Source organism: Dasypus novemcinctus, chromosome 12, assembly GCF_030445035.2.
Source record: "Dasypus novemcinctus isolate mDasNov1 chromosome 12, mDasNov1.1.hap2, whole genome shotgun sequence".
NCBI classification, from domain to species: Eukaryota; Metazoa; Chordata; class Mammalia; order Cingulata; family Dasypodidae; genus Dasypus; species Dasypus novemcinctus.
Genome location: NC_080684.1, coordinates 52,333,245 through 52,355,868, shown reverse-complemented (window position 1 = coordinate 52,355,868; position 22,624 = coordinate 52,333,245). Strand labels below are relative to the sequence as shown.

Sequence of the window (22,624 nt, the reverse complement as noted above, 5' to 3'; positions counted from 1 at the left end):
AACAACTGAGCTACACCAGCTCCCCTGCACATTACCTCTTAAAGATAAATCTCAAAGGTCTATCAAGAAATTTATCATAAAAATACTTTGATTGGGCCCAAGTGTACCCATTTTATTTCTAATGCTGCCATTGCCATAATACATTTTAAAAATAGTTTTCTATATTTTGAACCTGGTTAATACTTAGCATGTTCAAAATTTTTAACCTGCAAGTGAAATGGTATATATTTCCATTACTTGACAAAAGTTGAAAAAGACTTCATTTAAAATTGTCACCTATTTGATTTTTGTAAAACTTAAGTTTTATCCTCTATTTTTCATGGTGAAGAAATGATTTCACAATATCAAATCAAAGTCAACACTGCAGTGAGGAGAGCTTTTCTACTTTATTACAAAGAGAAGAAGCCTTTATGTGGTCAGAAAATACAAGATTGATCTTTTTTTTTTTCTCTTCCTATGAAACGCTGCTGTTCAAACAGCCAGAGTGAATTGTCTCAGTTCACTTCTTTAAGTCCCATCACATTCACTTGGGTATGGATGTCCTTGGCTGCTGAAAATCTGGCCCTTTAGTGCACAGGGCGACAAAGTCCCCTGACCAGCAGTTCCAGAATGTCCCATTTTCATATATTGCATCCATGCACACCTCCTAAAAATGAGGTACAGCAGGGCAAACATTTTCCAAAATAGATGTCATATATATAATATATACACATTCGTACATACATACCTTTATTCATGTGATGTCCAAAAATTTAAAAAAAATGTACACATTTATTACAAAATCGTAACAAAGACTGGACAGTGTTTTGCTCATTCTGGAAAGATGAAGCTCAGTAATAACACAACCCTGGAAACCATCCAGAGATTGTGGCAATATCTTTCTTCTAAACAGTCAGATATTCTTGCATTAAGCTTGGCGAAACTGCCTTTCAAAAACAGAAGGGGAAGTAAAATGAAGGAAGCAGACCTTGCTCATCTTTCCAAATGAAATACGAGAAGGATCTTCACATAAAAATGCACAAACATTTGTTATTTTATTACCAATAGTGCTACAATGAACAATGTAAATTTTGTGGTCTAATTTTGTTGAGTCTTTTGTGGGTTTTATTTTTTACATTTTAGAAACAAAATGGTAAACTTCTGTCAGTGTACTTGCTTGTCTTTACAGACTCAAGTCTGTCTGATGGAAAAAAAATAATAAATGAAAAAATTCAGACCCTGCTCAAACTAGAGAAAAACAAATTACAAATTTAGTTGTTGGGCAGCACATAATTAGTAAGGCAGGACCTCAAATGGTGACCCTTTGCATAAGCCAATTGCCAGATCCTCAAGGAATTAAAACCAGGGTGCCTGAGCCACATCAGTTCTGCAGTTATGTTGAGTATTGTGCTGAGACAGCCATACCCCAAGAAAAGGGAAGTCTTTTTAGAAGGCTTGCTGAGCAGGGTTGTAGTTGAAGGTGGATGGCAAGTGAGGCCGTTCTTCTAATTTGTCATATTCCAGATGGAACTCCTACAAAAACAAATTCAAGAAATACAGATGATTTCATTGTAATCTCTCTTTGAATTTATTGTCAAAATACACTTTACTATATGAGCATATAAAATACCTTTATATATATATGAACAAATATAGACAGACATATCAACTAATTTTTCGTATAAGTAAAATATGGCTTGAAGAAAAATATTATGCTGTAGTTCCTATCTGATTAATAAAAACTCAATGCACACTTTTGTGTAAAGGTCAGAAGATAGTTATGAACATCTATTTTTAAACAGAAATTTCAAATAATTCTTTGCTTAAAAATAAAATTTTGAAGGGAACCGTTACTATGTCTCATGAAAAGCACTGACAATTGCAGGATATTTTAAAGTAAGGTCCCCTTCAATGAAGTATAAAACCCAGAAGTTAACTTTATCCCATGAAAAAATTTAGGAAGAAAATAAAATTTCCAATTTGTTTTTATGATACTTAAAGAAAAAATGGAAAAGTTATTCTATCCCCATTAAAATATGGGGAAAATAATAAACATAAAACTCACATCTCCAGACTTCCCAAAACCCTAACATAAAGATAATACACCAACTGTCACCCAAAACTAGATAGTATTGCTATAGGCACATTTGAAGACTCCCTATATAGCTCATTTTCAACAAACATTCAAAAATATATTAACTTTATGAGTTTTAAAATTTAAGAATGGTGAGACAATTTTTTATGATACTTTCCCAAAGATCAAGAGTAGGGAAGCAGAATATACTTTGTTTACAAAACAAACCTTTGGAACTCTGAAAAGCAAGAAGTTCTAAAATTATTAATTCTACAACTTGAATTAGCACAAATTATCACTGTATAATCCCATTTAAAGAATTATGAACTTTAATAAGTATTATGTATTAAAGATTAAGCCAATGAGTGACTTTAGTATCATGGGTTAACATGTTTACCTTACCTGTCTGGTTTCAAATTGATTCCATAATGGATATGATGATTCCATTGTTAAATTAAATGAAAAGGAAAACCTAAGGCCATAATGATTAATCCTTGAGCTATTGTATATTTAAAATGTAAGGATATTACATTAACAATTACAGAAATAGCAGGTAGAATATACTTAAAGCTTACTATGTACCAAAACGAGATATGCTACTTTTATTCTAATCTTTACAATACCCTGTAAAGTACCTATCATTACCCTAATTTCACACTTGAGGAAAATGAGACACAGAACTAACTTGCCCAAGTTACATCGTAAGTAGCAGACCTACAATTAGGATCCAGACCCATGTGACACCAAAGCCTATGTCTTTTCTAGTGTAACAAATTTTTAATATTTTATCCTGAGATCCAAAACAGAATTACTTTAATATACTCTATCCAGAAATAATTTTGAAAAAAAAACTCCATCTCCTGACAAATGTTTATAAAGAAGGTTCACTACAGTGACTTGAAGCAGAAAAACGTTCCCTTCAAATGACAGAGTAACTAAGGTAAAGAGAAATGTATTTGCTTATCAGTAAAAATTAGCAAAGATCAGAATCACATGTGCATGTCCTGCAATGCACTGTGTAGCCACCAGTTTTCCACTCCCCATCCCTGTTCAAGAATTTTAAAAACTTTTATTGCTTGGCTAAAGGTGAATATACAAATTAGTGCAGAAAATATCTTTTTTATTATTTTATTCTTTTAAAATTAAAATTGGCATCTTGTTTATTTAAAATATATGTATGTACCTTTAGCATAAAGTCTCTGTGACACAAATTCCTCCATCTATTATATGTAAATATATAATATAAATTATAACTACATAAACAAGTATATTAATTACATAATTTTGTTCACTCACTGTCCTCTTCACTGTACACTGAACAACATGTATTATTACAATTTAAACCAGATTACTTTCATCAATGCACATATTTTTCCTACATATTAAAAAAAGATCAGTTTAAGCCTAAATGGCCATTAAGAAAATAAAAAAGACCCTTGTATATCAGAAATTCAGAAAATTATCCATGTCAAATTCTGTTATCCATGTATTTTATGTATCTTTATTCTTCTTAAAACACTGGGGTGGGAGTGGATGTAGCTCAGTGGTTGAGCACTGCCTCCCATGCATGAGGTCTCCGGTTAAATCCCCGGTTCCTCCTAAAAAAAAAAAAAAGGGACTGGGTGTACTTCAGTGGTTGGAGTACCTGCTTCCCATGTACGAGGATCCCAGGTTCAATCCCCCGTACTGCCTAAAAATAAAAAAAATTAAAAAAAAAACCCACTGGTACCTACTGATCACATATCTTTTACGTTTTGTATGTACATACACAACAAACATACTCATGTATACCCTTTTGTATTCTGTAGTGGTAAAATAAATGTGTCTGTTTTTTATACTACTACATCCTGCCTAGAACAGTATCATGCCTGCTCAGGTTGTATAATTAATAGCTGAAAAATGAATAAACACAAAGCTTTCAACATTTGTTTTAGGAACAGAACACTTAATTGTTGAAGATAATATTCTATAATTTTGTATTAGAAGGTCTATATATATATATTTACTATTCACTGAAAAAAAAAAGAATTCTTAGTTTAATGATTAAAAAGGAAGGCTAAAAGAGTTTTAAATACTTTTCAATTAAAAAACTTTTTATTGCCTTAGTTTTTCTATTCATAAAATTAGGCTTTGTATTCTCAACAGGCTACTATGAAACAAAATTGAAACATATGCATTGGATTCAAGTGATCAAATGAAATTACTATAAACCAAAAGCATTAATGCCATCATTGAACTAATAATTACACAAGGAAATATACACTGCAGGAATATTTTCTGAAATTCTCAAAAATATCAGCTTTTTCTCAACTATAACAAATCATCAATTTAAATTTCAGGAAGGAAACAGCAAAGTATCTTAAATTCAGAGTTAGAAATAATTTACATTGTTTTAAAGAAAATAACATATTACTAATTAAGTATAAATATGTATTAAAATGTACCAGTGAATGTAGTTAAAAAAGAAAACAAAACCCAATTTATATAGAGTATCTACCATATGCTAAAAATTCTTAAGCAAAAATCCTATTCAGTATTGGACCCACAATGTTAAGTGAGGTTGAAAGAGTTCTTAAATTCTTGAGTGTTCAGTTTGAAAAAGCTATACTGCTAATAGGACAATTTCCATCATGTGAACTATGGAAAAAATTATTTAAGAACTGTTTACCCATTGAAGATATACACATGCATGTATTATATATATATATATATATATATATATATATATATATATATATTATACATACAATCTTAATTACCACAGATTTTAAATTAGTGGGAAATTAGTGGGATATGAATAATTCTGGTTATATTACATAGGGCAACACAGTCCATTGAAAGTAAGACTATCTAAAAGGCAAGAACAGGCAAATACAATGGCAAACATTTTATGGACATACATTGATTATAGAAAACTTTCAAAAAATGGGCTGGGTTCTAGAACTCAGGATTGTAGAAATTTTAGGGGATATAAATATTTCTGATTTAAAATCATTTAACTCTTAATATTACTTAAAATTCTCTAGGGTTATAAAATGTTTTGCAGAAAAAGCTCAGATATTGTAAATGAAGACAGATTATGGTCTAGGTCAGTTTGATATGTTTCAACTACACCATTATAACATCAAAATATTAGTTCTAATAATTAATTCATATCACAGACTTCTCACAATGAGTTCAAACTATTTAATGCAGGCTTTTTATCTGGAAATAATAAAGGATACCAACTTTATATATACATGTTCTTCACCTGTTTATAGTAAACCACTTTAAAGAGGGGGATTTTGAAGTTACCTTGGGACATGCCCTATAAATGGATTTTTGGTAGTTTGGTGAAGTCTGTAAATATACTATGAACAGAACCTAAATTTCTTAATTTCTCACTAGATTTCTAGAAAAGCACAGATCATATCCTTAAGAAAACAGAAGCCACTTTTTAAGAATTTATTCTATGAATATCAGATAATTTGCAAGTTTTAAGTTCATGAGTTTTTAATATAACCAAAGACAGACAAAACCAAAATTTTGCTTGCTTCTACCCCTACGAAAATTTTGTCGCAGAGTGCCAGTTCAAATGGCCTGTAAATTGTTAACTTAAGGAAGATATCTTTTATAGTTCTCAAATTTTATCTCCTAATTTCACAGCTAAAACATTTAAAGAAAAGATCAAGACAAAAGCTCAACTGTATAGGAGAGGGCAGATAAAATTGGATGAAATAAAAACAAACAGATAGTAATTTTCTTTTAAAATGATATACACCTGACAGAGTAATTGCTTCTATAGGAAAAAATGAAGAGATCCTGGATTAATGTTTAGGTTATTTCTGAATACTTAAGTTTAGCTGTGGAAAACAATTTTCTCACATAAGTCAGGTATGCCTCTAAAGCTTAACTAAAATTAGGTAACTACTGCAATCATCCAATCCTTTTACCATATGTAAAGGGATAACTTACAATGATGCTCAGCAAAAAAAACTTCAAATACAGTGGAGAAAATAAACTTGTAACTTACAAGTTTTTTTTTTTCCCCCTTCAAAGTTATCATTTTTCCTCTTAGAGCTTTTCTCTCCTGGAGCATCACCTAATCTAAGGGTTCTCAAAGTATGGCCTATGACCAGAAAAAGGAGCAGCAGCGTGCCATCATTGGCATCAACTGTGAACTTGCCAAAAATTCAAATTCTCAGGCCTCACCCCCAGACCTACTTTACTAAAGCAGGAATAATGGAGATAGGGTCCAGCAATCTCTATTTTAAGCCCACTAGATAATCTAATGCAAGCTGAAGTTTGAGAACCACTGACCTAACATAACAACAGTTACAATTTTTCCATCTTGAGAAGAATAGTAGGAAAAAGTTCTAAGAGCAATGACGATAAAAACAACACAACAAACTAAACAAAAATTTAATCATTATAACCAGAGGTAAATATCATCTTAATTTTACAGGTAAGGAAACAGGGATGGAAAGGTAACTTGACCAAGATCAAAGACTAAATAGCAGAAATAGTAGTTAAATTCAAAGCCGTGATACAATGGTATAGCTTTTGACTATACTAAATTTCTTAATGAGCTGGTAATAGTCCCAATATTTTGTGTACTGTCATTAATGCAATCATTTCTATTTAACTTTGAAACCAAGATGCTTTAATTAGTATTGTCAAATAAGTCAATTACAGTATACACTTTATGGGCGTGATCTAAGATGGCATTTATCACTGAGAAACACCTAAAAGTAATCATAATAAAAGATTTAACCTCTTGTGTGGGTCTTATTTTTACCTTTATTATTGGTCTTAAGTTTTCCTATTTCTTTTTTCAAGTTTTCTATGAAATATTCCTGGGATGTAAATTTTTTGTGATAAATATCTGGCAAGCATTTTATCTTATCTTCTTAAGATGTTTAATCTTTTCATCAGTTTAGTAAAGGGGATTAAAAAAACAAACGAAGTGAATGACATATTTGCCCAAAGAACTGCCAAATATTTCTCTTTTGTTTAAATTTACTTAAAACAAAAGTCTAAATTTTAATATTTTTAGTTATTTAAAACATTTTAAAAGCAAACAATAATGAACACATTTAGCCTTTAATTTTTCCTGGAAATGTTTTTTTTTTTAGTAAAAATAAGAATGTGATGATAAACTAATGAACAAAATAAAAATTTTTCTTTAATCCTAATAGCTTAAAATTTGGATTTATATGTCAATCTAATGCGGACATTTATTCACAGACATTCTATACCTTCATGAGATTGAAAATATATACCAAATTGTTATACAATTAATCTCTAGTATCATAAACAATTTTATTATACATAGGTATACCTCATTTTATTGTGCTTCACAGAGACTGAGGTTTTTTTTTCTTTTCCATATTGAAGGTTTATGGCAAACCTTCATCAAACAAGTCTATCGGTGCCATTTTTCCAACTTCATCTGCTTACTTTGTGGCTCTGTGTCATATTTTAATTATGGTATATACATTGCATTAAAAAAACAAAACAAAACAAAACATAAGGCTACTTCACACTCAAGAGTACAATAGAGTGTAAACATAACTTTTATATGCACTGGGAAACCAAAAAATTCCTGGGACTTGCCTTACGGAGGTACTTGCTTTATTGTGGTGGTCTAGAACAGAACATACACTATCTCCAAGGTATGCCCATAATTTCTTGTAACCTCTCACTGTACGGGTTGGTGTTACCAATATAGTAAAAATTACAAAATAATGTAAAATGTTCAGTGATATAAAATTAAAGAACATATGGGGAAAATAAAAAAAATTAAAATATAAATCAAAAGCAAAATACTCTAGTGATATCTAGAAGAACATAATTCAGAAGAAACTGTAGTAAAACTCATTTAGGAAGAAGAAAAGTTACATAAAAAAAAAGCCCTGAAAAATGAAGACAAATGGTCTGGTAGGGCCACATCTTTAAGTACTGGCAGTCATGGGTAAACTGGGTGTATCAAAGGACAATTAAAGGACAACTTACTAGCAATTTGTTCTGAACTTTTATCTTTCTAATCTAAAAACAAATAGTAGTCTTGATAAAAACATGATTTCACCAAATATTTTCAATATTTTTTGTTTGGAAACACTGCTTCACAACACAAAATCTTATATTTTCATTATCCTGGTGTAAGTGTGCCAAAGGCATGATAAATGATTAGCTGATACTTCATTAAGGAAAAAAAAACAATGAGATTTTTTTAAACAAATGACTAAATCCTAAGAATCACTCAGTGGAAAATGTACTCAGAGAAACCCTGGTGGTGTAAAGTCAGACAATGCAGGTTATATTCTCTAACAGGTAGTCTAAGCAACACATTAAGGTACTGAACACAAATGCGAAATATGTATTAACACTCATGGAAATTCTGCACGTGGGAGAGTTAAAAAGGATTATTGTCTATCTTTTTTTTTTTAGGGAACATTGCATGAAATAAAATAAAACATCACTACTTTTTTTTACAGCCCATTTATCCTCAATATTTAGCATTTTAGTTATAGGAATGGTCATGCTTGCAATTTTCTTTAAATAGTTCGTGAATAAAAATTCAGGCATCTTTTCTGCAATAAGTGTTGATGTACAAAATGTTAAAAAATGTCTATATACTTTTAGGAAAATCTCATAGTTGTTTAAATTAACAATAATATAAGAAAGCATGATTGGGATCGCAAAAGGGTATCTTTATTTTACAATTCAGCAGACATAAAAATATTTCAAATCTTACTAAGATTTGTACAGAATTACAGAATCTCTTTAACCAAGTACATTTTCCTAACTATTGATGAAACAAACTGTTTCTGGTCATCCTCCAAGAGCAAAAATCAAGTTAACAAGATGGAGACAAAAAATTTAGCAAGTATCTGACACATTATTGGAATGGAAGTATTGGTACATATTAACAGTTAAAAGACCTTAAAAAATATCTAGATTTATACATTTACACAAGGAAAAAAATATACCTTAGCTACTTTCCTCCAGTTAAGACAGTCAAAGAAGTAATATGTTCCCCTCTCGTATGTATTGGTTTTCATTGTTGGCTCCATGCCTGGTGCCCTGGTAATCCATACTCGTTCTTCTTTGTGGTATCTCCAATCACGGTTAAAACTTCAATTTTTAAAAACAAAAAGGCAATTCATTTATTTCCCTAGCACACATAAAATATATTGTTTTGTAAAACTCTGCTCAGAAAAGATTACACATAAAATACCTTAACATGGATTTTTCTGAATCCTAATTCTTTTGTTATTAAATATAACTCTAATGAAACACATATAATAATTTAATTAGCCCAGAAAATAGTCTTCAATACATATGCCTTTATTTAACTGGAAAACTTTTAATGCAAACTAAATGAGAATTTAAAAGCTCTATAAGTAGCAAGATAATAACTTAGTCAGACAAAATAAAGATATATTGAGTTCCAGGAACTTTACTGCATTATTGCTCTTCTTAACACTCAAAAGAAATTGAGATCTCTATGAACACAAGCAAAAACTCTATTTATATATTTTGTAAGGAACTAAATATAAAGTCTATCTGAATTAAGTTCTTAAAAATTCACATAATTCTCTCTGTTCAAAACAAAATAGCCATGAAAATTTTAATTGAATGTACGACTTATACTTTTTATTCAAGTATCACTAATCCTAAATTCTCCAAATCTGAAAGGCTACCCATTAGAATTCATGAAAGATCAATTAGGATTTATATCACTTATAAAAAAGGGGAAGTAACAACCAAAGGACAGCTTTGTGAAGGTAAATATGCCATAAAAACATCTTTGCTAGAATAAATCTCCATGAACATACCATATCTTCCTACCAACATAATGAGATAGGTTTTACACATAAATGAGATAGAATTGTAGTGATAGGACAGATAACTGAATGAACATAAATTTAAAAGGCATAGACAATCCCTCTTATAAAAAAAAATGAGGGGCATATATGGGGGAAACAATTCCCCTCAATTAAGCAAATAATTTAATTTTACATTCAAGTATCTGATTCAAGGATACTTACAGAAATGTTACTAAGAATAACTATAAAATACTTAAAAATGAAAAAAGAACATCCTATTGGTAAAAAGTCATCATCAACTGGACATATGAGAAATACAACACAAAACTTTTATTTTTAGAGTAGTGGGTAAAAACAGAGTGTGATAAAAATTTATCCAATGGAACAACTTATTTATGACTTCTAAATTGGCCAATAGGCTGCTGATAATGAATGTGGACTTTATCAACACTTCAAAACACAACCAATTTGCACAGTCCCTTGCCTTTATAATAGTCAATATTTACTAAATGATGAAATTATTGTTCATAAGAGTAAGAAAAATCACCGTCATGACCTATATTTTATACTTCATATATCTGCAAACATTAGATCAAATTCAAATCAACTGTCTTCTTAAAAACAGGAGTATTCTGAAATTATTATTTTTTAATGTACACAGTGATTATGAAGCCAAGCTAATATAACATTTCAATAGAAATTAAATTTATCCTACTCAATGTAAAAATAAGAATGTCTCAGTGGAGTAATATTCAACTTATAAAAAACCCCCACAACTATAGCCATCATCATTAAAAAAAAATGCTTTCAGAAAAATCATGATCTACTATAATACAAAGTGATGAAAATATTTTGAACATACAGCTCAACTGCAGCTAAAAGTTGTAATACATCTCCTCCATTCATGTAATAAAGATAGAAGAGAAGGTCTTCTCCATATCGGCCAAGCTTTATTGCAGCAAGCTAGAAAAGAAAAATAAATGATTGTGTAAACAAGTTTCAAAGTCCTAATATAAAACTGCTGCACTTAAGCAAAAATGGAAAGAGAAACAAACTTTTCTCTTTGTGGCAGGTAACTGTTATTACAGGATTACCCATATAAGTAGTTATAATTCTGAAAGGGAAAAGTTTCCTCATCTAAATGACTAAAGTCATTTAACATTTATTATTGGTACAACCATTGACGTACTAATAGGAAAAAAAAAAAACTAAATTAAAGCTTCTAAAGTAAAACCAATACTGTCTGTCTCATGCCAATGATTTACTAATACCAAATGTGGCAACAATAATACTAGAATACTGCTCAGAGATCCAGGTTTTGTATTCAAGTTCTACTTCCACTATTTACTAATATGACCATGCCAAGTTATTTAAAATCTATGAACTTTAACTGTAAATGTGGACAATGGCATCTATGAGGGTTACTAAGAAACTAAATGAAATTAAGTGAGTGACCATATTTGAAAGCACTTTTAAGAGTGTCAGATATATAGAAGGCTTATAAGAAATATTAACCTGGTCTATCTGATAGTGACTCACAAATCATTTGGTTATATGTTTTAGCAAATCACAGATGGTAAATACACAAATCACAAAGGGATGGCTGTATTTTGTGTACATGGATGACCAAAAGATGACTGCTTTATACTCCCCTCCATGAGGCAGGGTACAGAAACAAAACAGCCTACCAAACTATAAAATGAAGGTGAAATCAAGTTTCATGTTCTCACATTAAAATAACCTTAAAACCCCCAAACAACCACTTTTACCTTTTTACCTGATTTTATGTATAAATATTTGACAGTTAAATAGTCATTGAATGTAATTTTTCTCTTCATTCAAGTTATAACCATTCAATTTAGGAAACAGATCCCAAGGGAACAAATACATATATTTTATTATTTTTTCAAATTGACATGAGGAAAGGTTCTGCAACACTTAAGTAATTGGAGCAGAACAGCTACATAGTGGAGGTGGCAGCAAATCAGAGTCCATAAATAGAAAAAACTAGTACTTTCCGTCTCATACTTTTGCTCTCCATCTACTCAAGTATTAAAAGACATTGAGAAAAAAAAAAAAGACATTGAGAAATACATACATTTACTACCTTGTCTACAATATCAATATCCATTTTGCCGAACAACTGTATGGCCCAGACTCAGAACATTGAAATATATATATATTTTATTCATACTTGACACATATGTATAACATAAATGTATTTTTCAATAAACCATACCCTTTCACAAGGCTAAAATCTGGATTCCATGTGTATTTATTTTTCTAAAAGTAATGCACTCTCTAGGTTCTTCCCTAAAGCAAAAGTATTTATCATTTTTTCCCTAGACTAAAAACAAAACAAAACAGATTAAAGCTATTTTTAATTTAACAGTTACTTTATAACTAGAATTATAGGTAATAAAAAAAATCAAAAGGAAAAAATATGGAAAAAAATCCCAAAGTCAAGATATTAGCTTTTAAGTATATACATATGTTGTTCAATTAAAAATATTGTTCTATAATACTTGTAAAGGAAAATCTGTTTTTGGTAAGAGCATAAAATGAGAATCAAAAAGAAATTTATGAAATTTGCCAAGTGAGTTTATTTCCATCAACTGTGGTTATTGTTGTATCCTGTTATTAGATATAAGAAATATTTACAAGTTTTGCCATGGTTTTATTTTTTAATAATATACCCACAGACATCAAAACAATCAGATTATAAATAAAAATAAAATTAAGTATAACTGAATGGACTTAAGAAAGCATAATCCTGAGATCACTGCTAATATTTATAGAAATATGTTATCTGAACTGAAAAAAGCACCCGAAAAATAAATTCATGCTGACTGAGTAGAATAATAAACTACACTCACCTTATCCCTAATGTGAATGTTCGTTAAGTACTCAGATGGAACATGGAAGTCTGGATAATAAAATGAAAAAAGCCTTATTAACTGAGTCTCACTTATACACATCTTCTTAACATGTCCGAACACAAACAGATTCTCCTACCTATGTCTTGAGGTCGACAAGGTGAAGATGCCCAGGGTGATGCAAATTTGGGATAGAGATTTCTGTATAAGGGAAGAAAAACAATCTGAAGTCCAAAGTGAAAAAAGATTTCTAATTTTATTTCAGGAAAAGCAGGCAAAACAATAACTTCAAAGGTAATTTACTTCTAATTACCTTCCTTTGACTTACTATGACTTATAGAGCATAAAATTGAAACAAAGTTATATACATATATATGGAAAAAAACAGAACAGGACTGCTTCCATTGCAATACAGTATAAATACACAACATATAACAATATATAAAATATGATTTAACATTTTTTTTCTCTTAATTTACTTCACCTCAGGATGGTTCAAATTCAGTAACACCATGGCCCTAAGTAAAATAACTTTACTTTCTATGTGGCCAGTGAAAAATCTGTAATTATTAAAAACAACAGTTTAAATCCACCAAATATTTACTGAGTACCTATTATATGCCTCTACTAATTCCAGGTGCTTATGACATATGAGTGAATAAAGATTGTTGACATCATGGAACTAACTTTTTGGTTAGAGATAAGAAACTGGAGGGAGGCAAACAAAAACAATGAACAAAATACATAAATACATACATACATAAATTCTTTGTTAGTGGAAAGATGGGGAGGAGAGTCTGGTTGTCTAATTATATCTAGTAGTTAGGTTTGATCTCTTTGAGAAGGTAAGATCTGAACAAAGATTTAAGGTATGAGAGTTCCAGACAACCATATTTATTATTTAGTAGAACATTCTAGTCAGAGAACTGCTAGAACGACTAAGGCAGAGATATGACTGAAATGAGTGAGGAGCAACAAGGCCATTGAAGAATGAGCAGAGTGAACAAAGAGAAGATATTGATGCAAGGATAGGGGAAGAGACACTTCTGTCTATGACCATATGGGACACTGGAAAGATTTTGGGTTTTTAATCAGAATGGAACCTCAAACCCTTAATGATGATTGGGCAGAGAATAATATCTTTGAAAAGGATCATTCTAGATGCCATATGAGATAGCATGGGAGGTGGCAAAGGAAGAATGAGGAACCCTTGATGTTTGGCTAACAGAGTAAATCTGTAATTGAGGATGGTGGTTCAAACATGGGTGGTAGCAGTTAAAAGTATTAAGCTGAGGTCAGATTCTGCATATATTCTGGAAAAAGACTGGATATGAGGTATAAAACAAAAGGGGAGTTAAGGATGATACCAAGCTTCTAGAAGGATAGAATTGTCATTAATTGGGAAACGGACTTTGGCCCAGTGGTTAGGGTGTCCGTCTACCACATGGGAGGCCCGCGGTTCAAGCCCTGGGCCTCCTTGACCCGTGTGGAGCTGGCCCATGCGCAGTGCTGATGCGCGCAAGGAGTGCCGTGCCACGCAGGGGTGTCCCCCGCGTAGGGGAGCCCCACACGCAAGGAGTGCACCCATAAGGAGAGCCGCCCAGCGCGAAGGAGGGATCGCGGGAGGAAGCAATAGTTTCACTACATTTAAATGCCGCTAAGTGAAGAAAGATGAGTTCCTAGAAGCGACCAATGAATTAAAAAATATGGAGTTCATCGGTGACCCTGATGAAAGTAGTTTTAGTAGAATGGTGGGCATAAAATCCTGACTTCAATTGACTAAGCAGAGAATGGGGGAAGACAAATTGGAGATACAGTGATGACTCTTGCGAATTTTTGCTTCAAAGGGATGGGAATTAACCAGAGGAGGAAGTTGAATCAAGAGAGGGTATTTTTAAGACAGAAGTAATACGGGCATATTTGTACACAATGATGTAAATGATCCAATAAAGTACAAAAAAATGAAGTAGGAAACAAACAGTATTGCAGAGTCATGGTCTTGAGTTTCCAACAAGGTTATAAGTAGAAGCATGGATCAGCTATGGTAATAAGGGTATGGACAAGAATAAGGTGGGTGCAGACGGCAGTAAGTAGTTAGATTTGGTGGCAGGACTGTGCCCAAGTTCTCTTCTGAGTCTTTCAACTTTTTGAAAAGAAGAAACAAAAAGCTAGGTTATACTCTGATAAAAAGGATGGAGGGGAAAAGGTATTAGAGATTTGAAGAGGTAAGTGTAAAATAGTTGCATAGGAGGGCAAAACACTACAGACCAGCATGCCAGGTATGATTTACCTGGTTGAATTAATAGCCTATTTGAGGTTCCTAGCCATGAATGTAAAGTGAGATCAGGCAGTGAAGTTGTGTGATTTTTCTCTAGATTACAGGCCAGTAATGGAATAACATATTTAATCAGGATCATAGTTTTTGCCATGCAAGTACAACAAAGTGAGAGAGAGGCAAAGGAATCAAGAGTATATATAAAGGACCAATTATAACTGACCACAGAATTTAACTAGGTAATAGGTAGTGAGTTTGTTGGAGGTGGGGGATTGGGGGGAGATGACGGGAGGATGTTTAAGAACAGTGAAAAGGTAGAGGAATCAAGAGATTAAATTCCTGATGGGCCAAAGTTTACTGGAGTCATAGTACTAGAGAGAGAGAGAGAGAGAAAGAGAGAGAGAAGGGAGAAAGGAGAGAAATGAAAACACACAATAGGAAGTGGTCATCAGAGGATAGAGGCAACAAAGGTTTAAAATTCTGGGTAAACTAAAGGTCAAAGGTATGACAGAAGAAGTTAAGTGGCTGAGCTATGATAGAGAATGAAGTTATTGGAGAAGGGAGATGCTGGGAGCTGAGAGTTTAGGATTTTGGAAGGATCATACATGTGTATGCTGAAACTGCCAAATTATAACAGAAATAATAGTGGAGGGGGAATAACTCAGAGTCAGAAGATGACACCAAAACAAATAGCAGCAGGTGATATAATCTGATGATATGATTTTAAAATAGGGAAGAATTAAATACAAATGGGGAATAAAAGAAAAAACTTACTCAGGGGAGTTCAGATTGAGGCCTAATGTTGTTAAGTCACTTCCTAATGCAAGATGTACCATTCCTGGGTCTGTCTCTGCTGCCCTGATAAATGTTAACAGGCCAATCATTCCAAATTGGTCCGTCACCATCCCTTGAGGAATGTTAGTAACCCGACCTAAATAAAAAGAACACAGTCACCTTTATTTTTGAGGAAAATTTAAGAAAATGAATTCTATTATAACTTTGACATGTTTATAGAGTCCCACCATCAGGTAACACCTGGATCCCCTTTTTCTGCTGGTTATTATTCTGTGTTGTTGAACTTTTATCTCCAGGGAATTTGGGTCCATCTGTACTTGATGTTGTCTTGCCAGATGTATTCAAATTCTAACATGAAAAAAATTATGTATGATGTTAAAATTTGTTAAGTACAAAATACTCAAGTTCATGTAGTAATAGCCTGCCATTCATTCATTATTATATTTAAATTGGTGGTAAATTATTACCTGTTTTTCAAGTTCTACATGACATTTTTGTTTCTATAATTGCCCTTTGGTATACAAATACATCTTATAGCATCTACGTTTGAGTATTTAAAGGACAAGAAATCTAGGGAAAATATTATATCTCAATATCTTCAGTCACAGGGAAAAATACACACACACGTATGTTGTGTGTGTGTGGGTGTGTGTATCGGGGCTTTATGTTTTGGGATACATTTGAAGTTAAATTCCTCAATGATTTCATTTGGAAAAGAAACTAAATATAGTACATTATTTAAAATATTGCCGTAACAACCTCCAAAGTAAGTTAGAATATATGAACTTTCTTAATTTGCACTTATTTTAATTCTTACCCAACAATCTTCTTTATCAATTATATTAATAATATACAAACTCCTATCACACACACAAAAAATTGCTATTTTCAGTGAAATGTGGAAGAAATATAAAACACATTCGTTAAGTCAGAAAAGAAGCAGCTGAGTTGGTTGAATCAACACAGGAATAAAAATGTGTATAAAGATTCTTCAAGGAGAAAACTTACTCAAGAAAAATACAGCTCCTTAGAAGGCTATAATATCAAACTTCATGGAATCCAGCTGACAGGGACTACAATAAAAGTCTAAATTAACTCTGAGAAGTTCAACAGAAATTTGCAAACCTATATGAAATAGGAAAAAAATAGGCTATCTTCTAAGTTATAAAGGTTTTCCACATTCTTCAGAAGTTAGATTACAGATTTTCAAAAATAAGCAGTTTTGTAACAGTATTTAGTAAGTCCTTAATATAGTCTACAGACTGTTAATATACAAAAAAATCTGAGGGGAAAAAACTACATCATTCACATACAGTTTTCTGTTACTTACAGATTTACTGTCATCATTACTTGATGTTGGATCTTTATAGCTGGAACCAGGTAATGCTGGAAAATCTTCATTGTGTATTGAGAAGTCCTGGGATTGTTCATTTGCTGGTTTTGTTACCATTCCAACTAGGTAATGAAAATAATTTAAGAATTGCCATTGATATTTATGATATTTTGCTATAGTATGAAAACTTAACTTTTTTCATAACATACCAAAAGTTTTCTTTTTTTTAATGCTATGAAAGTATACTTCAAAAAATTAGTATTCAGGACAAAGATCAAGAACTAAATTTTGATACACTGTTTAATAACAACAAAAATACAAGGGAAATGATAATTCCGTAATTCTAATGTCATACAAAGATGCTTAAAAATATGACTTGATATTGGTAATAATTACTTAAATATTCGCTTTACTTAAATATTTGACCAGATATTATAAACACCAGTAATTGTCAAATGCAAATGAACACAATAAAATTTAAAAGAACGTCAGTATTCTACTTGAAAGTGACTTACAGAGTGAGCAAATTGCAATCAATTATAAAACAACTCCATATAATTTCAGATTTTCTTGGACTCCATGTTATAGATGGAAAACATGCAAGAACTGGGAAGTAATCCTCCCACTATACTTGGCAATAGTCAGGCCCTTATTGGAGAACAATATCCAGTTTGGGGCTCCACAATTCAAGAGCGAAATGGAGAAACTAGAGATGGTCCAAGGAGAGCAACGGGAATGATTAAAGGGATGAAAAAATGGACCTATGAGGAAAGGTTAAAAACATTAGAGTCTGAACTGAGAATCAAGTAGCTAGGTACTCAAATTCCAGGGCAGATCATTTTTTGGAAGACTGATTTGGAAACCTTAAAATATGAACAAAGTTTTCCCTTCTTCACATTGTCATTTGTATTCATATTCTGAAAGGTAATGAAATTCTTCTTGGTTGAAAATGGGGGGAAAAAACAGTATTAATTCTATCTCAGAATGACCAGTCCCTTAAAGTTCATTGATTTTGCTATTGGTCTCTGTCAGATTTTCCCAAAAGGAAACAAGTAGGCGCAAAGGATCAAAAAGTGTTTGCCTTAAAAAAAAAAAAAAAGACAAAAAAAATTTGCTAAAAAAAAAAAAGTGTTTGCCTATATTGCTGTCACATAATTTCCATGTGTGAATTGTTACTGCATAGGTTTCCCCCTTTCTTTTCATCTAACCCTTATTACCCAAAACTCGATTTATCTATTAGAGATAGCAAGCAAGGGTAATGAAGGATAATTTAATGGTGACCAAGAGAATATTTATTAACCATTCATAACCCATGTGCAGCAGTTCTCAATAAGGGGCAACACCCCCACCACCAACCCTGGGGACATTTGCAGTTGTCACAACAGAAAAGGTGTGGATGCTACTGGCAACTAATGGGCATAGGCCAGGGCTGTTGCTAAACATTCTACAATGCACAGAACAGCAACCTCCCCCTACCTCTACCATAACAAAGATTTATCTGGTCCAAAATGTCCAGAGTGTAGAAGGGAGAAATCTTGGTTTAGAGAAACATCTTCAGAGTATAGTGGTCAGTCATTATTCATCACTAGGAATGTAGTATTTTGGAAAATATGTGATGAAAAAGCTAGACCACAAAATAATCACTTAAGGTATTCTAAAGGCAGAGATGCCAGAAGAAAATAACTTCTGAATACCAATGAGGACTTCCTTTTATGTTTCTGAAAAACCTAGGTTTTTCCATTTAATTTAGCTATCATAGTATTCTTGGAGAGAAAAAAGGACTTTGTATATATCACCTCTATCAAAATCACACTAACCTGATTAGAAAAAACATACACATATGCGTGCAATGGAAAGTTTCCATTGGCCAACATTAAAAACTTAATTACCATAAGGTGCTCTTCCAGCCAAGGGGTTTATTAATGGAGTTGGATTACCACTTCCTTCCCTTCTGTTTCGGTCTGCTAATGCTGGAAAATCTGAAAGGTCCAATCCTGTCACATTTTCACTTCCATCTATATAATGATAAAGAATGCTAGTCACTGATTCTACAAACATTTTAAAGAGATCATAAAAACCAACCATAATAAATTTGAAATGGCAGTGCCTTCTTAAATAATGATGCATAATATATAAAAGGGCAAGGGGTTCTTAACCAGGGGACCACAGACCCCTTGCAGGTCTGTGGAGAGATTTCAGGCAGTCCATGAGCTTGAACTGAAAAAAATCAACTTATTATCTTTATTTTCTCTGACCTCCAATGTTGAGTGTCTTAAAACTGTCTGCTGCTACATTTCGAGAAAGGGTCCATGCTTTTCACCTGACTGGCAAAGGGGTCCATGGAACAAAAAAAGGTTAAGAACCCCTGTAATAGGGGCTCAGTACTTATGGGTTGATTTCAGTTGAAAGCATTTCATGAACAATTCAATTCAGCAAAGCAATATAAAACCAACCTAATAAAAATCCCAAATCCTAGAGACTTTGGAGAATAAGGAGTAAGGTGGTACATTATTTCCCCTTTGGGAGATGGTAATCTAAAACAATTTGTTAGCAAACAAGAAGATTACTGTGGTACAACTGCTCTTCTTATTGTATCCAGGTGGAGTTTCTATCTGGAATGCTTTAAGTTTCAGTTATACGTAGGTAGGTGGACAATAACACTGCCACCTACCTGCAAATGGTCAAAAAGGAATCTGAGGTACAGGCAGTGGTAGTAGAAACCCCGAGACCTTCTGCCCTGTAACCAATTAATCCCATACACAAATGTATACGCATTTTTCATGTGTGTATGCGTATGTTTGGGTAGGAGTATAAGTAGGAATGGCAGGGGACTCTAACATGCTGGTAAATGGGTGGGGAGTATGGGTACACAATGCAAAGCCCAGAAATTTATATTACCCATTACACAGTAGGCGCTCAATAAATATATATTGAATAATAAAGTTAGTTTTTGTTCTTTTTAATTAAAAAACCTGCTTGCCTCTTTTTAAAACCAGTTTGCTTCCTTTTAAAACTTAAAATTTAACCAGTCTTCTTCATTTTGCCTTTTTTTTAAACGTTTTCCTGATTTCTTCTCAACTTTTTCTATTCTACTATTTTTACAAATTTGTATTTTTAATTTTTGAAGAAAAAAATGTTCTACCTCAATCAGTTTTAGCCCGAACTACAGCTCTTCTTTAACCCTGTTTTCTTTTTTTTTAATCTAGTGTTTTATAATAATTTTCCTTTTTTTTTGCCCTTTTTCTGGTTTTTATTTTTATCCAAATTTCATAATAAAAAGAACCTCAGAAATCACCTATATCTCAAGCAGATTACTTTGTTTATAAACAACATGCTATCATAACTATATGAAATGGGTGACAAAAATTACAAAGGGTAAGTAGATAAAAATCATTCACACCCATTATTTAAGTAATATTGAGATTTTTGCATTTTTGTATTTAAAAAAGTAACTACTAAATGAGACAAAAATAGAAATTAACAATTTGTATAGTGTTCCAATTTACCAAGTAACCTTTCTTGAATTATTTGATTTCAGTTTAACTATAAACTTTGAATATATATTAACTTTTAATACACATTTTAAAGTCCAAGATGGAACTTAAAATTGCCATATATTACTTAAGAACAAATTATAACCTAAAAATATTTAATGAATTCCCATACTTATATTTTTTAGGAAAAGACTTGTAAGCAATTTTTCCTAGTATAAAATATACTTAAAAATGAATTTTCAAAGTACTGTAATACCAAATATCAAAGTAATACCACTGTATAAAAATGTAATTAAGAATCTTGGATGACATTGTCAGACTTTACATGTCCCATTTAGGAAAAAAGCAAATTCAACTATGATATGCAGCCTAATTTCAGAGATATTTAAGTATGAAAAATGTACATTAGAAACAATGAAATACTGTATTTCATTTTAACATCTTGAACACAAAACTATAATTTACAAATTGTAAAATTTGGAATTTTTCAAAAATTTTAACCTTATTTTATCAACCTCTGCTGCTAAAAGTACATTATTTAAAAATTAAAAGCATGGAGTGGTAAAAGACCTTTCCCTTACTAAATTTTCTCCTGTGCTTACACATATGCTCCATTTCACTATAGTTCTTTCACCTTCCATTTCCTTTAAGTATATTTTTCTCTCAAAAATCCTATTCATTTTTTCTCTTATGAGCTTAACAACATCCTTTATATTTTTCCTCAGGAAAAGGGTCTGGAGGCAGGAGTGGAAGGGGTGAAACCTGAAGCAGAATAGCAATAAAGCTTCCTATTTTCTTCTGTGTGAAGTGCTTGATAAAAGAAAAAACCAACAAACTGTATGAATTCTTTACTGTTAGAATTATAACTGGTTTTCCATGTACCTAAAATTTGAATTTTAAATTTAAAACTAGACCAAAAATTCACACACAAAAAATTAGATGCCAAAATTAGTATTAAAACCATTAAGAAAAAATTCTAAGTTCTCCATATAATTTTAAAAGTTTTCCTCAGTCTGGATCACTATAGCCAGAATGTCATTCACACAACCCAAACCAAGTCCAGACTGTAGTTCTTTTTCATAGTGATAGGGAGGAGGACAAGAAATGCTCCTGAAACAAAAAAGACTGAGGCATAAATATAGACCATGCTAATGTGTAGGCCCTTCATTTTATAAGGAAGTAATCCTGATGCTATAACAAGTCACTAAACCATTACGATGCCAAGGAAAAATACATTTAAAATAGGGACATCTCTCATCCATTTAATAAATTAAACCCTATTCCTCTCAATTTCTTAATAAATTAAATTCTACCATTTAAAACAACAAATGAAGTCCTGTAATATTTTAAGACCAGTATGTTGAGCTGCTTTATATTTCGAGACTCTACCATATGTTCTTTACAGGGTACTAGCTCCAGAATAAGCTTACCTGTTCCATTAAAAATGTTACTTGATAAGGAGTTATTCATTCCAAATGCCTGATTCCTGTTCATTCCAAATCCAGACATACTGGGTACATAGAAAATAATTTTAGATATATAGTAAGAACACTAGCTTTCAGATGAAGAAAAACAAAAGTGTACACTTTTGATCTCCTCATATAAAACAACATGTTTAAAAACCAAAACTAATTTTATTTTTCTGAGTTAAACCTTTATTTTTATTTAACATCTTCCCAAAGTCCTTTCATGAACAACTGGGAATGAAACTTTCTTTAAAAGGTTAATTAAAAAACAAAAGACACCAGATAATTTGTAATATGAACCTTGAGGAAAGCAGTGATTAAAGGAACCATTTTGTACACCTGGAAAGCCAACCTCTTACTGGTTATTTTGTAAGAATTAACTAGCCTCAAAATTAAGCAGTTTAGTGTAAGACTATTCTCCTTGAACATATGCTTTTCACTACTGGCGAGACAGGCGAGACTGCTAATATTACTTTCCATAATAGATCAGTTCTCATACCAGACCTATCTCTTCCCAACTA

At 32.0% G+C, this 22,624-nt stretch overlaps 1 protein-coding gene across 11 annotated transcripts in view; it reads right to left on the bottom strand.

The window, feature by feature from the left end:
* Positions 1–367: 367 nt before the first annotated feature.
* CNOT2 (CCR4-NOT transcription complex subunit 2) overlaps positions 368–22,624 on the bottom strand; it is a 118,470-nt gene continuing 96,213 nt past the window's right edge. For all 11 annotated transcript variants that reach the window (XM_071218943.1, XM_071218945.1, XM_023588462.3 and 8 more), the window contains 10 exons: positions 22,068–22,147; positions 19,033–19,158; positions 17,141–17,265; positions 16,038–16,158; positions 15,790–15,946; positions 12,880–12,941; positions 12,741–12,790; positions 10,727–10,827; positions 9,025–9,169; positions 368–1,512 (listed from right to left, as the gene is read on the bottom strand). In XM_071218943.1, the coding sequence (XP_071075044.1) occupies positions 1,426–1,512; positions 9,025–9,169; positions 10,727–10,827; positions 12,741–12,790; positions 12,880–12,941; positions 15,790–15,946; positions 16,038–16,158; positions 17,141–17,265; positions 19,033–19,158; positions 22,068–22,147 (1,054 nt within the window). In that variant the 3' untranslated portion in view covers positions 368–1,425. The remainder of the gene's footprint in view (positions 1,513–9,024; positions 9,170–10,726; positions 10,828–12,740; positions 12,791–12,879; positions 12,942–15,789; positions 15,947–16,037; positions 16,159–17,140; positions 17,266–19,032; positions 19,159–22,067; positions 22,148–22,624) is intronic.